Raw genomic sequence first — 15,867 nt, forward strand, 5'->3', positions numbered from 1 at the left:
GAGAGGGAGGGTGAGCTTCCAGCAGTGCTGTTTGTCGCGCCGACACGTTTGCAGGAGAAAACAACAGAAATATCCTTCCCCACTTAGAAACGGTTTCAAAGGAAACCAGAGAGTCTGCAGTAAAACAGCAGAGACTGTGTGGCAGACACTGAAAGCAATGCCCGAGTTGTTAGATGTCACCTGTCTGAGAGTTCCAGCTCATCCACATGTCACCAGGCACTCAGGCCTCACTCACCAAAAGGCAGAGGTGGTATGTTACCAAATAAACCAAAGAGACAATACTTCAGTTTTCTTTTTTCTTTTCAGGTTAGGTGTTATTCTCATGGTTCTTGTGTTACTGAATGGGTCTGGGCACAAGTTGACAGAAATGGGAACCTTGTCACTGCCAGTTCAGAGCTCAAGTTATATTTTCCAAACTGCTTCTTGATCTCTTTTATGCTCTCCATTTCCTATTTCACTTGTCCGAAGTGTGTAAAACAGCACCCACTATTCTAAAGTGAATAGAAGGAGATGGCTTTGTCTTGACTTACTGCACACTGGCCAATCAAATGCTAGCTAGTGACGGGAACGTAACAGTGAGGAACAGGCACCAAAAAGAACCTGGGAGGGATGGAGGAAAGAGACAGACACTGTTCTTCTTTTCAATGTGTACTGGTACAAGATTCTTAGTGATCAAATGTCTCGTAAAAGGGAACTATGGAATCCTACCAAAAAACGATACGAATCAAAAGCATTCATTAATCACTTAAAATCACATCAACACTCACAATTTTCTGAGAATATCCCACCAGCTGGATTTTACTGAGGGCGGAGTTCACCTCCTGCATGGTATAGCATCTTCTCCAGGTCGACACTTCCACCGCATCCTTGAGAGGCGACGGCAGCAGCCTGTGAATGCGCCACAATGTCGATTCTTTATGTTACAGAGATTCTTGCAATTTGTCCTTTTCATCTAAGTTGTCTAACTTATTGGCATGTAACTGCTCACAGTATTCGTCTGTGGTGGTTTCTGATTCTGGGGGTCATCCTGTCCCCACTGTCATTTCCGGCTCCAGTAATCTGAGTGTTCTCCTTCTCTTTGCTTTCTGCTGGTCCGTCTCACTAAAGGTTCGTTAGTCTTGGTCTTTCCAAAGAACCAACTTTTGGTTCATTAATTTTCTCTGTTTTCTTATTCTTTGTTTATCCAGCATATAACTGGATCTTTTTATTTGTTATCCAGTGTGATAATCTGTTATTTGATTGAATTGTTTAAGCCATTTACATTTAATATTATTATTGATATAGATGCTTTATGTCTGCTAATTTTTGTTTCCTATATGCCATGTCTTCTTCTCCTCTATTCTCCCTTTACCATTTTTTAAATAGTAACTGCATATTTTCTGATGTAGCTTTTTAAAACTTTCATTATTTTTCACTTTTTTTAAAGTTATTTATTTCCTTAAAAATGGTTAAAAAGGCCTGGTTGTTCTAGGCTTTACCATATTTACATCTTAATATAGAGCATTTCTGTATGACCTCTCACATTCTCTTCCCTGTTCACAACAGGATAAGTGAAATAAACTTTACCACGGGCCTGCAAAGCTATAGCAATGGGCTGGGTTAAAAACAAATGAGGCTTGGCAGGAAAGAGGATAGTAAAACATGATCTGTGATCTTTCAGACTGGCATCAGGAGCACCCATTCAAACAAGCAAACAAACAACAATGTGTCATTAGAAGACATTTCAGCCCTGGCTGGCGTAGCTCAGTGGATTGAGTGTGGCAGGCTGCGAACCAAAATGTTGCAGGTTCAATTCCCAGTCAGGGCACATGCCTGGGTTGCAGGCTACAACCCCCGGCAACCGCACATTGATGTTTCTCTCTCTCTCTCTCTCTCTCCCTCCCTTCCCTCTCTAAAAATAAAGAAACAAAATCTTAAAAAAACAAAACAAAACACATTTCATCATTTACTCTAACGTCACCAAGAACAGAGCTGAACAGTGACTTCTCTGAGACGCGCAGTGCGGTACAGGGAAGGGACGCCCGGCGGACTGAACGTGTGCATCAGCTCTGCTCTCTCCTGAGCGCTCCCTGAACACGAACAGTGAAGGGCTGCACACCCCCTTCAAGACAAAGACAAGGAGAGAAGAGGCGACAGCAACAGCATTTTGGGAAGTAGAAAGTAGGACAAATGATAACTGACTTAGACCCAGGAAAATTCAATTCAAGTAACTTAATTTACACTGCAGAACCCACAGAAAGCTCAGCAACTGGAAACAATGGGTACCTATGGAAATGAAGTTGAAGGTGGACCTAAAAACAAGAGGATTTGTTGAAAAAAACTGATTAAGAAATAGAACCTTCCGGTCTCCTCACCTATTCCATACAGCTCAGCAATTGCCACCCCCCACCCCCCCACAGGCATGTCCCAGAGGTTATGCTCTGGAGAGAGTGAAATTGAGAGTCTGCACAGGGGGAAACCATCAACAACTGAAGGAAGCTTTTTTAAGCAAAAGTTTACATACTGCCAGTAAAAATGTTCTCATCATACAGCTCCCCAAACACTCAGTTAGGCTTACACCCTCCAGGGTAAGAGACTGGTCAACTTTCTCTGAAAAATTTGATCAGCACCAAGGAAAATTCAACCCAAATACACTGACACTGAGGGTTTCACAACGCAGTCGCCCCACCAGACTCTGTTCTGACAAAGCCTGGAATTTAACCAGACCTACTCACAGCACATGGACATGCTAATCAGTTTTTATTGTCTAACTTGTAAACATGTGCACCAAACCAAGGATATCCATGCATTTGAGGAAAGTGTCTAAAGTGATAAAGGCCAGAACAAATGCAGGGAGGAGGAGGAGAGGAAGACAGAGAACATAAATTAGGCAGCTGGAATATTACTATCCTTAGAGAGATAAGATAGGGTGCCTGGGAAATGAGGAGATAATTCTACTAAAAAGAGGTGAGGCCTTAAGAAAATAAAAAGAGCTCTTGGAAATAGCAATGTGACAGCATATAGACGATGAAAACATGCCAACAGAGCATGTCAAGATTTTAAAATAAGTTAAAAACATTAAAAATTCTACAAGATGCGAAAGACCCACATAAATGAAAAATCAGAAGAGCTTAAAAATAAAGTGAAAACTCACTAAAATATTAGAAATCTTAAAAATCAGAAATGAAGATTAAACTGATACACAAAAGTGAAGGCACACAACAAATAATGGTGTTAAGTAAAATATAGGAAAGAAAAAAAGCACTAAAGAGAAATGAAGAGATAAAAAGACTTTGAAAGAAAGTGGCAATGTGGCCTGAAGACAGGTGAGAAGTTGTAACACAGAGACAATCGGAGTCTCTGATAGAAAGCCAAGCAAGGCACCAGAACACGTACTGCAAACCATCGTTGCTAAACTGAAAAGAGGCCTGAACCTCCATTCTAAAGAAACACACTGCACACCCAGCAATACCAACCCCGAATAACACCAGCTATATTCTGGGGAAATATTTAGACTGTACAAAAAAACAAATAAAACTTTGAGTGTATAGGCAAAAAGAGAAAGTGACTTATAAAAGAAAATATTAGATGCGATCAGAATTTTCAACAGTAATGTTTTTACTAGGAGAAAACACAGTGACATATTTAAGACACTCAAGGAAAGAAAATACAAGCCAAGAATTGCATATCTAGGAAAACTGACTTCAAGGTCATATAGCACAGATAAACAAACAAACAAACAAAACTTGTAAGAACTTTGGGTATATTGCTCTTGCAACCCCATCCTGAGATCTTTTGAAGAATGAGTTTCAGACAGCCAAATTAATGATAGATGTATCAATACGTGTGTTGGTAGTGAGCATTAAATATGTAGGTACTTGTAGAAGACCAAATGAAGGTTGGAAGGAAGAGAGGGTAATATGTAATGCTGTATGTTCTGACAATATACAAGGTCTGTCCGGAAAAAGTCCAACCGTTGTTAATATAAGGAGAACAGTTTGCATGGCATTGATGTAACCTGACAACCAAGAACAGTGGACTGGAATGTACATGCACGAACAATGACAACTTCCTGTACTAGTCAGTGTGGGCAGCAGATGCTGTTGAGGGAACATGTGTACTGTGTGGCCATCACATTCAAAATGACTGAGCAGGTAGACCAATGAATCCGTGTCAAATTTTGTGTTAAGTTTGAACATTCCTCCATGGAAACTAGTTGGGTGATTCAGAAGGCTGCAGCTATGGGCCACTGGTGATTGGCAGCTTTATCAGGACAATGCACCTGCTCATGCAACATGTCTCATGTAGAGCTTTTTGGTGAAACATCAATCACCCTGGTGACTTAGTCCACCTACAGCCTAGATTTGGTGTCCTGCAACTTCTGTCTTGTTCCAAAACTAAAATCACCTTTGACACGGATGAGATTTCAGACCATCAGTGAGATTCAGGAAAATGGGACAGGGCAGTTGATGGCAACTAAGAGAATGTGAAGAGAATATAGTCCCAAGGTGACTATATTTCTTGTATCTTCTTCAATAAAGGCTTCAATTTTTCATAGTACCTGGCTGGATAATTTCTGAACGACTTCGTAGAGTAAAAGTATATTTTTAAAAAAGGAAGAAAATATATAAGATCTGTCTCCCAATGAGGCCTATTAGCGATGACCAATTCAAAAGCAAAGAACATTGTTAGCAACCAGAATGGGAGCTAAAAATTTCATTTCCCACTAAAAGAATCCAGAGTTTATTGGAGAAATGGGTGATTCCAGACTTAGGGCAGGGAATGTACAAGAGGACTTTTAAATGTCCTGCTACACCAGACAGCAGAAAACCCCCAAGACTACACAGGTCATACTAAAAGGACAGAAGACTTGAGGATGCACTGCGCTGCCCGAAGCTTGAACGAGGACAGTCCTGCCATGGCTTGGAGTCCATGACATGCGTCTGAAGAGTGGGTTGTAATTAGCCTGGGTCACGTGGAGGGCTTGAGTTACTGGAAAACTTCTGCTCCTTGACCTGGGTAGTATTTGTAAGAGTGGTAGCTGTATAATAATTTATTTTATATATATATAAAATGTGTTTTTTTTGTTATGTGCATTTTATAACAGAAAAGTTAATATAAAAAACTCATAGTAAGGTCTGGAGATAAAAGAATATCCCAGACAAGACAACAAACAAAAAGAGAGAAAAGAGGAGAGAAAAATGTGAATGCCAGTCCAGGGGGCTCACCTTCTAAATAACAAGAGTTGCAGAAAAAAACACACAAAAAAGAAGAAAACTTAAACGATAACAGGAAAAAAACATTTTAAAACCAGAACTAAAGTTCTTGATTTTCTAGATTGGGGGCCAGCAAACCTGTTCTCTCAAGAGCCACGGATGTGTTAAGCTCTGCAGACCACATACAGTCTCTGTCAAGTCATGCAGCCACTGGATGCCACCGACCATGGAAATGAGTGACTGTGCCAACAAAACCCCACAGAAACAGGGGCAGGTCGGGTCTGGCCCACAAAACAGGGGCTTGGTCATGGCTGCCGCCCCTGTTCTAAATAGAAAGGGCCCTCCAAGTACTCAGCACATGAATAAAAACTGTCCTTTAGGAAGACATCGCCAACTCAAAGAACGAAGAGAAGAATCTAAGTTTCCACAGAGGAATCAAAAGGATACATATAAAAAATGTAAACTCAATAGCACTGGACTTCTCAACAGCATTTCTAGGAGCCAGAAGAAAATAGAGAAATGGTTTCAAAATTCTAAAAAAAAAAAAAAAAAAAAAAAAAATCACATCTTATCTGCATTTATACCAGTGTGTGAGGGTAGAACAAAGGCATTTTAGATGTGCAGGGTCTCAGATAATTTACCTCCCAAGTGTGCTTTCTCAGGAAGTTATTGGAGGATGTGCCCTGCAAAATGAAGGTGTAAGCAAGAAGAAAAAAAAAAAAACAGGAAAAGAGAAAGGGCCCAGAAAACAGGGCTGCTAGCAGCAGAAAGAGGAGCAGAGATCTTCAGGATCACGGCAAAGGTAATCCTAAATTGAAGACGGTGCAGCAGGCTCGGGGGCAGCTAAAATCAGACTTGGGGATCAGAGAGAAAGCTCTGCAAGAGCGTTTCTAAGGAGATAAAACAGTTAAAATCCCGAGTCTGAACGTACTGAGGACAGACTTCTGTAAGTGTGGGAGAGGTCAGAAATAAATTAGTAATAAGTACTCAGAAATCTATGCAAATAAGCAAACAAGATAATTACTAACTCAAGGGGAAACAAAAAGTTGTACAGAAAGAAAAAATCATCCTAATAAATGTTATATGGCCTGTGAATTGCATTTATGCACTCATTATAATGTAAACACTAGAGATGTAGACAAAATAGCTATAGATTATGTTGTTCCAATTCCCTTTACCTCTGTTTCTCCAGCAACAAAAGATCAAGAAGCCTTCTCTTCACTTTCTATATAAACACAGGAAGGTTTTCTTTTCACTCATCTGGCCTATGTAAATGGACTGCTTTAGGCTTACTTAGCCCTGACAGTGGCCACAGCATTTAAGCCCTGTAAGGGATATAACAGGCACAGCATAAAGGCCTCTTTGCTCATAAGGAGCTTAGGTCTAAGGAAAATTTCGTAACAATACAAGGAAATAAATGAGATGTCAAAAGCTATGAGCCATTCTTGACTGTATACTTGCCTTCCCTTACAGAAGGGCAAGAATATACTAAAAATGCAAATCTTTATCACACACTTGCCCTCTTCCACTTTAATGGCTTGCCTTTACACTCAGGATAAAATCCAAGGCTCTTAGCATAACTTTTCTAAGTTCCTTCTTTCTCTAGGTCCCGCCTCAGCTGCATTCTATATACAGTTAGTCTTTCTGCGACAGGATAGTTAGATGCTAGAAAAAGTCCTGGGCAAGTGGAAGAGGGAAACTGACAAGAAAATTAAACAGGGTCAAACAATTTGAACAACTTACAGCCAGCTAATGAATTACAAGACCTTATCTTCCCCAACCAAGGTCACCTGAGAGCAAAGGGTCACTCCCTCTTCCTCCCTGACCCTGTTCGGGAGAGAGAGGACAGACACCCAGGGAATGCCACTTGTGCAGCCAAACCCAAGGACGATGAAGTCAGGGGAACAAATAGCAAAGACCGGATTACAGCCAGAGGACCCAAGACAAAAGGAAAACAGAAAAGCAGACCAAGAACAACCCCCATCTGCCCTACACGCTCACTCTGATGCACCTGGGAAGCTAAGGAACATTCTGCCCAAACCCTCCCCCAAGACTCTCACCTGCAGGAGAGAGAGAGAAAGGCCCTCAAGACACAGGCCCTGGGCGGCTGGCTGTGGGGCAGCCCCATGCCCCTTGCTGGGCATGGGCTCTTAATTTCTTCCCAACCTCTAAGTGTCACTCGGAGACCTGCAACCAGGGGAGTGGCGGGCCGTGGCAGCTTGTCCCGGGATGAGCCTACTGGCAGGGGACGAGGCTACTGCTTTCTCTTTTCCTTCCATGTCCCTGTACCCCTCTGCCAACCTCGTTGAGGAAGGAAAAGCTGCTCTCAGAGGCACTGTGCCACAACAGAAAAAAACAGGCCTCTTCCTCTCGGTTACCTCGTAGCCTCTGGGCCCCAGTTTCCTCATTGGTAAGACAGAGAGAGTATTGCCTTCCTTTCCAAGTTGTTCTGTGAGGGGTAAACGACACAACACCCGTCTCTGGCACAGAACAGGTGCTGAATGAGGGTGACCTCTAAGCCCCTCCAACACGCAAGCCTTCACAGCCCCAGGAGCACATGCATCATCCAACAACACTGTAGGGGACTCCTCTCCAGGGTGATTTACTTAGATGAGAAGCAATGACTATGAACTTGACTGGCCCAGGCACTTCTTCAGAGGGTCTCAGGGGAGAACCTGAGTTACTCCCCTGCTTTAGCCCCTACTTTAAATTCCTCAGGATTAGAGAATCCCATGGTTGGGGCCTCGTAGGGCTGCCCTTCATAAAAAAAATAAAGGCTTTTTGTATTGGGCTGAGGAGGAGCAGAAGGGATCCTTAATTTTACACCAGAGCTGAGAGGCTATTGTGGGAGTAGCTAGAGAGTGGGAAGCATGATAAATAACACTTGTAATCGAACCACATCTCTCAACCCAAGTGAATTTGTTTTACGTTGCCCTCAGCTCTGCCATGGCCCTGCCACGGTCCTGCCACTGAGCTGCCTGAGAGGCTGAGCTGGAAAAGCCACATGCGAGGGTGGGCGAGACCTGCTTTCTGCATGCTGCGCTGCCTATCCCATCTGACAGCTGTTCCTGTCATTACCCAGAACACCACCTGGGCTTTGCCTTCTTCCCCTGGTGGCCTTTCCAGCATCCTCTACCCTTCCTATCTTGGACAATGTTCTTCGAAAATGAAGCAGATTAAGATCTGGAACAGTCTCTCTCAAGAGGAGGAATTTGGTTACTTGAATGTTTCCGCTCTCTGCTGGAGATTAAACAATCATCTATTTAGCCTCCAGAGTAAGCTTGCAAATGATCTAAGCCCTTGGTAACAGAAAGAGGGAAGACAGAAAATTCAGGCATATTTCAGCGTGGATCTTTTCCCATTTTCTCCTTTCAGGATAAATGATATAGAACCATAAACTTATGTTTTACAGAAACTGAAGAAAGCATTTGTTTATACACAAACAGCCATCATGATTTTTGGTAACTAGTTTAGTAGAGCATTGTTGGAAGAAGAGTCTCATTAAATGCAGTAACAAAAATAATATAACATCTTTTTACTCCATTATATTATTCACATAGTAGGATCTTTCAAATGTTTGTGTCCTCAGCACTGACTATAGTGCCCCACATAAAAGCACTCAAAAGACAAAATGTCCTTTACCTTGTTACAGGCTCAGGAAAGGTAAGAAGCAGTGAGTCAATTATTAATGAGTCCTATCGAAAGTACACCAGTAAGTTTGGGCAGAAGTGCGCCCTATGACGGTGTGCAAGGTGCTGACAACAGCAGGGAGCCGCCGACCAGTGAGCTAGAAGAGGGAGGCTAAGCAGGTCCCAACGACTGTGGTCTTGTCCGAACGGCTCAATTTAGGGCTTTGGGGCAGGCGGCTCCTGACACAGCCCCCCATGATCCCACTTTTGTATTCATCCCGTGTCAATCACCTGAGTATGGTCTGCACACTACTGTCTCACTTCAGGATGTCACCCCCAAGATTAGGTGACAAAAGACTCACTTCCACCTTGCCCACACTCTCGGCTGGGCCCTCTTGTCAGCTTTGGTTTAATCAGCTGTCGTGTCGTGAGATGCTCTGCGGCGAGGCCCACGTTAGCAAGGGCCTGAGGGAGGCTCCATTCCAGTGGCCTTGAGGAACTGAGTCCTGCCCATACCCACGGGAGTGAGCCAAGAAGGGGTCCTCCCCAGGGGAGCTTGCGGTCCCTGTGGCCCGTGGGAGATCCAGTGTCACTAGTACATTACATGGCTTTCTGGGGCCTGTTCCAGTGCAGGGACAATGTCTCGATCCCCGGAGTCCGAGCTTCTCTCAGGTCTCCTCAGTGACATTCTTACCGACTCTGTACGGAACTTCTGTAGGAGGCTGATGTCCCTATCCAATCTAATGCTGAGCTTTGCGTCTTTTTCTGTGTGTTGCAATATCAAGCAATTTACTTTTCTCCCCTTCATGTTTCTAAAATGAGGGTAAAATACTTCCCTCACAAACTGTTCTGAGCACTACAGCAAATAAGTAATAAAATACATATATCCATAAGTAAACAAATATATATATGATATCTAGTAATATTAATTCTTCAGTTCTTTGGGTGAAACTTACACAGACTACACCTTTCAGATCTGAAACTACTTATTTGCCACCTCTCTATGTAGAAATGTCTAGGTTTCCTTTTTCATATACATTTGGTGACAGTAGTTTCACAAATATACAATTTGGATAAATTTTCTCTCAGCTACATGAAAGACTTAAACTAAGAATGTATTAGTCAAATGTATTGTTGGTGTTTTCAAAAGTACAAAGTTTCATTCTGGTTTTGTATAATGTGGTATTTCAGTCGTTTCCCTTCTTCCTGGTGTGCAGTGGCTGGTTTTAACCACGCCAGTCACCTCTCAATCAAGCCTTTCTACCACGTTTCTCCCCACTCTGCTCCTTTCTCTGAGACTAATCCCTGTCCTCATTCAAACCCTACTCCACCTGCCAAGCCTAGCCTAAGTCTTGCCACTTGGAACCTAATCTTTGCTTGATAAACCTCTTGAGTACAGGGACTGTCTTATACTTTTTTGGGCATCTCTCTACAAAATTACTAGAATGCCAGGCACTTGGTAGTTAATCAACACATAAGTTTGAAGTTCTCTGAATTCTATACTAATCCTGACAAACTCCTTTTGCTGATACCTCTTTTTACTCTTTTGAGATATTTAGTCACTTGGTCATTCCTTCCTTCTGTCCCTGAACATGCTGTAACTCAGCGTGCCCTACACTCTCCTGGCACTCACTGCGGCAGGACCACAGAGGCTTTTAGAGAGCAGCTCAGAGCCATCAGGGTGATTGGCTGATAAGCTGGATAAGGAAATACAGAGGGAACAAGTTCTGTTTTTTTTTTGGCTTTCTAATTTATCAAAGTCAAGTTCTCAGAGTCTAAATGTTTCATAAGTACTTTCCGAAAGATTTCATTGTTTTGTTCTTATCACACTTGAGTTCTTAATAAACATTTTTTCCCTGCGCCCTGACATCAGGCCAGAGCTTCGATGCCTCTGCTTCCACCCCACCAGCACAAGCAGCACCAGATCATGTTTTTGTGAAGAAGGAAGACTTCAAAATCCACTGGGACCACTTAGCAGCTTATAAATAAAACACTGGTTGGGCTTTTTCTAAGTGTTTGATGAATGAATGAACAAAACACAAAGCAAGTTATCAGAGCAAAATACAAAGAACACAAGGAGCAGAAAAGCTGTTTTCCTGTTTACAGGAAACTGTGCGTAACACAGATGCTGCTGTGGTGGAGTGATGCTGTGTTAGCAGAGGATGATCTAGATAGTTTACTAAATGTGGAGTTTTAAAATCGTGCATTTAATATTAACCCGAAACTAGATTATAATCCAGGAGTTTTGTTTAAGATCAATTTATCTCTGAAAAGGATAAAGGCAATTGTTTAGGCCACCACAGAGTAATAGAAACAATTCCTGAGAGTACCTAAATTATCTCTGCTTTAATTCTCATCGATGCTCATGGAAAAAAAAACCTCTTTATCTATAATTTGATCTTGTAAGTGGACTTGCTGACCAAAACAGACCATCCTAGAGAGATGAACCATTCTAAATTCTGAAGCCAGGCAGCTGTCTCAGGATAATGTGATTAAACGGAATTTCTGTTTGTTAGTCAATATCCTGGGAGTTCGGTTAGCCTCAGGCCGGCCCTCGGAGGTGAACCCACTTCGAGGGAAGTGGAGGGGTTCAGTTTGGGGTGGCGATGCTGAAAAACAGGCTGTGAGGGCTCCATCAGGGCACTGCCACCCCGAGGGTCTGCTTCTGGGGCCTCTACCTTGGACGTCTTTAGAGAAACTGTAAGGTAAGTGGCCCTAGGGACCACTTAAACTCAGTTCTTCTACTTTACAGAACAGGAGATTTAGTCCTGGAATCTGAATGACAGTACTGAATAACTAGAAGCAATACAGGGATTAGAAAACGGTTTCAGAGACTTGACTTTGGATGGTGAACACAGAATATAATATACAGATGATGTACTGTAGAATTGTACACTTGAAACCTATTTAATTTTACTAAGAAATGGACCCCAATGAATAAAAATTAAAAATAAATAAATATATAGAAAAATAAAGAGAGAAATAAAAGTTTCTCTTCTACTATGCTACTTGCTTTCATCAGGAAGGGCGGAGTCTAAGGATGAGTTAGGCTGTGGGGAGGCAGGTGTGTTCCGGTAACTGATAGGGAGCCACGTGAGTCGAGTGTGTTACCAAAGGGGCTAGGACACGGGCGTTTACTGAGCACCTTCTATGTGCCAGGTACCGTAAAAAGACTTCACTCATATGAACTCATTTAATCCTCCCAAGAACCCTGTGAAGTTTGCTAACAATTTGTAAATGAGGAAACAGCCTAGAAATTAAATTGCTGCAGCTACTAAGAAGCAGATCTGAAGTCCAGACCCTAGTCTACTTAACCTCTAAGCCCTTTAGCTTTCTTCCCACTAGATAGTTAGATCCAGTAAATTCCTTTCTCAACACCCAGCTACAAGCATATTGTTGTTGAAGAGGAACCACAACGATGCCCTTGCTTTCTCTTTCTAGCTCCTATGAGGCATGAACCCACGTTTTAGGCTGAGTAGTGGAACTGCCATAACATTTCGGCTAGGAATACAATGCGTAATTTCTTAATGCCTGTGAGGACTGTAGCAGTATTATTATTATTTTTATTTTACTTTGTTGTTCAAGTACAGTTTTCTGCCTTTTACTCCCACCCCAGCCCACCGCCCCCAGCCCTCCCCCCTCCCTCCCATTTCCACTCCTCCTTATTTTTGTCCATGTGTCCTTTATACTTGTAACAATATTCTTAATTAGAATTGCAGATTTCTAGTCTTACACACAAAAAAAGCCAGCCTTAAACAAAAAAATACTGGAGGCAGGGTTAGTTTCTTAAGTGAAATATTTTGCTTTGAATTTTCCCATTAAAAACGCTCAACTTTGAAGTGGGTATGGGAAAGTCAGAAATTCAAAAATTACAATGCAAGGAAGTCTCCTTTTCCTACCCTTCAAAATCTTTTTTTTTTTCCAAGAAGAGTAAACTGCAATGTCAAAACGAGAAAGAAGGATGGTTAACTTCTAAATAAATCTCAGGAGAAGTGTCAACTGAGGCAGGGAGTCAGACAGCTGCCAAAAAAGCAAGAGTAATAGTTTTTTTTGGTATACATACTAATACTAAATCAAATGCTAATTCAAACTATGATTTAAGGGAAATGACTTAAGGAAATTTGTCAAAATCTTTTGACCAATGAGTTGGTAAGATTTTAATTTATTGTCTCCTTTAGTGATGGTATCTTGTTAGTAACTTACGCTACTAAGATGCATTAATTCTAGGCACTTAATCAAGAGATCGCTTGCACACGGTAGAAGTCAAAAACTGGGGGCTCAAACCTCAAAGCCCACTCACAGAGGTGTTTTCACCTGGACCATACAGGATTTTATTTTCACGTGTGAGCCAACATTTTAAAAAGGTTTTTAAAAATGACACTTAAAACATCTGAATTATGAGCTTCTCTTAAAAAAAATAAAAAGGAAAACTCGGAGGTGAGACAGGCTCCCACTCTCACACGGCCACAGCCGGCTGAGGCTGCACGCCAGCCGCTCCTGGAGAGAGGCAAGGTCGCAGGCCCACACTCCCCGGATCCCCGTCTCACTCACCCACTTACCCTCCCCATTGCTGGAGGCATCTGAGTTTACGATGCCCACCACCCACCCTACAGTAGAGGAATTGGATAAGGAGAGTGCAGGAATTAAAAGAAAAAAAAAAGATAAAGAGAAGACACAGCCCATATCACTTGGGGAAAATGTCAATGTATATTGAGCAGAGAGCAAAAAGCAGTGTTTCTCAATATCGTCTGCCATAGTACTCTGGGGCACTACAGATCAACTGGCAGGTGACAGAGAAATTTTAAAGTGACAAATATTTTAGCACATATGTTGCCCACACGAAGCACTTTTAGTATTCTGGCTCAAGGTTAAATTCTAGGTCCATATTTCAAAAGAACTCTTTTGTCTGATGTCAAGTACGAAACCGCTCTTTAAACTCTTCCACCACTTCCAATACGTATGTTGAGTTTATCCAGAAAAAAAAAGACAGCTTTCTCGGTTTGTCTTTCTAACACCTCAGCATACTCTTTCTAATAACTAGACTCTTCCTGTCAATAAGTATTGCTCATCTCATGCTCAAAAGCCAAAACAAATTATGTAACCAGGATCAGAAGTATAGTCATGATATATAAGACAGTGACATTCAGTCTTTAATAGTACAAGCTATTCTTGCTCCTTTACCAAATTAGTTTTCAAGTCTCTAAGTTTTGCCCACCAGGTGGCGACATAGCAAAAATCAAGATTTTATTTTGGCTAGCACCTTTTTAAAAAAGATTTCCAAAGATTCTTAGGATATAGCTTTCAAGCCCCCTCCCTAGCCTTCTGCTCCTGCAAGTCCAGTTCACCCCTTGCCCCCATACACAATGGCACTTCTTTTGTGAACCAGTTATCTTGCATTTTATAAAGAATGGGAGGCAAAGGAAAATTGCCAAGGACTCTGTCCAAGGTCACAGAAGAAAAGGCAAAATAAGGACTTGGAACTTCCTAAGACTTGGCCCAGGGTTTGGGAGTCAGGAAACAGTGACCTTTGAACGTCATTTCTGGTGTGCCAAAATTATTTGTGGCAGAATATTATACCGGGTATAAATTTAAAAGGAGGAAGTAAGGGAAGCCAAGGCATACATGTTCCATGGGGAAAGAAAACAAGGTCCTAAGGTTTCTAAGCGGGGGGATGTAGAGAAGTGGGTCTGATGCAGCCCAGGAAGCATGTGGGGAAGAGAAGGAAAAGGGGAAGAAGGCAGAACAACGGCCGGGGGAAAGGGAGCTGAGAACAGGGGAAAATGAGGAGGGAAGCGGGTCCCTGTACTGAGCAGGTGGGTGGGCAGATCAAGGAAACCATTGAAAGATTCAGATGTGTGCGTCCAGACAATGTTTCCTAATGTGAAGCCAGACAGACACCAACTGGGGACAGAGACAAACATAACCCTTTCATGAAGTGGGGAAAAGAGCCTCTTTAGCTCTAATGGTGTACGTACACATTAAGTAGAAAACAAAGGGGGCTGTTTGGTAAAGCCTAAGGCTCTACTGTGAAGGACAGACAGGCCTTTGCTCACCGCTGAATATCCTTGTTCTTCCACAGGGAGGCCGACTGCGCTTTAGGCACCCTTTCAATGAAATTCACCAGCTCTTCCATGAGAAGCCTGAGTTTAAAGAAACGAAAAATACTGATGAGCATTCATGCCGCATTCTAACACTGTAGCCGAGAGCAAGGGGCTTGTCTGCTTCCCCTACCCAGTCATCCTTGTCTTCGCTGCACACGTACCTGTGGGCACTACTTTACATGAAGGTGAGCACAAACCTCCCACTGAATTTCCACGTTAAAAATTTAGGACATAAAACAGGCTGCTATGTTCCTGTCTCTAAACACTAAAACACATAGGCCTATGGTTTACTTCTCACTGTAAGATTTCTGCTTTTACCTAACTAAAAACAGAAAAGGAGAAAAAGTTAACTGACCGAAGTACCTGATGTTGGCGGCAGTAGACGGTGGGTGTAGGCTATTTAAAATGATATTAAATGAACAATTTAAACTGCTAGAGTAGATTTTTCTTGAAGTGTATTTTAGGGATTAACGAAATTCCACATGAAAGAGCATTCTAAAGACTAACTCTAAAAACCTAACTCAAGGACCTGCAAAAGGGCAGGCTACACAGATTGCAAGAAGGATTACCACAGAATCACACTGAGGCAGTACAAGAAAGGCCTCACCCCATGGGGTAGTGATCTGCATGCTGAGGGACCCACGATCCAGAGAACTCTCAGAACCCTGGATAACTACAGGATGACCAGAAAGCAAGAAGCAGATTTTCAGCACCCAGAAACCCCTTTCATAATCCAGTAGAGACGATCAATATTGACTTCAGTACTCTCCCGATCAACATATAGTTGTGACAGGCCATCAATTTATTGGCATTTGAATGCTGAACAACTTCATTTCCATTTATCCATTTATTCCTAATACCACCCCCTGCTTTCATCTCGAAGGAGCAGCTGGAGTTCCTGCACTCTGAGATCTGGGATTCAGGCTCATTACCATTCCGGTT

At 42.3% G+C, this 15,867-nt stretch overlaps 1 protein-coding gene across 1 annotated transcript in view; it reads right to left on the reverse strand.

Annotated features, from left to right (window-relative positions):
- Positions 1–15,867, reverse strand: part of INTS9 (integrator complex subunit 9) — an 86,331-nt gene that overhangs the window by 26,278 nt on the left and 44,186 nt on the right. Inside the window, exons 6-7 of the mRNA XM_045831786.1 lie at positions 14,878–14,964; positions 768–888 (exon numbers count right to left, since the gene is read on the reverse strand). Of these exons, the coding sequence (XP_045687742.1) occupies positions 768–888; positions 14,878–14,964 (208 nt within the window). The remainder of the gene's footprint in view (positions 1–767; positions 889–14,877; positions 14,965–15,867) is intronic.

The sequence above is a fragment of the Phyllostomus hastatus genome, unplaced genomic scaffold (genome assembly GCF_019186645.2).
Source record: "Phyllostomus hastatus isolate PE091 unplaced genomic scaffold, TTU_PhHast_1.1 phas_contig_159, whole genome shotgun sequence".
In the NCBI taxonomy this organism is placed as follows: domain Eukaryota; kingdom Metazoa; phylum Chordata; class Mammalia; order Chiroptera; family Phyllostomidae; genus Phyllostomus; species Phyllostomus hastatus.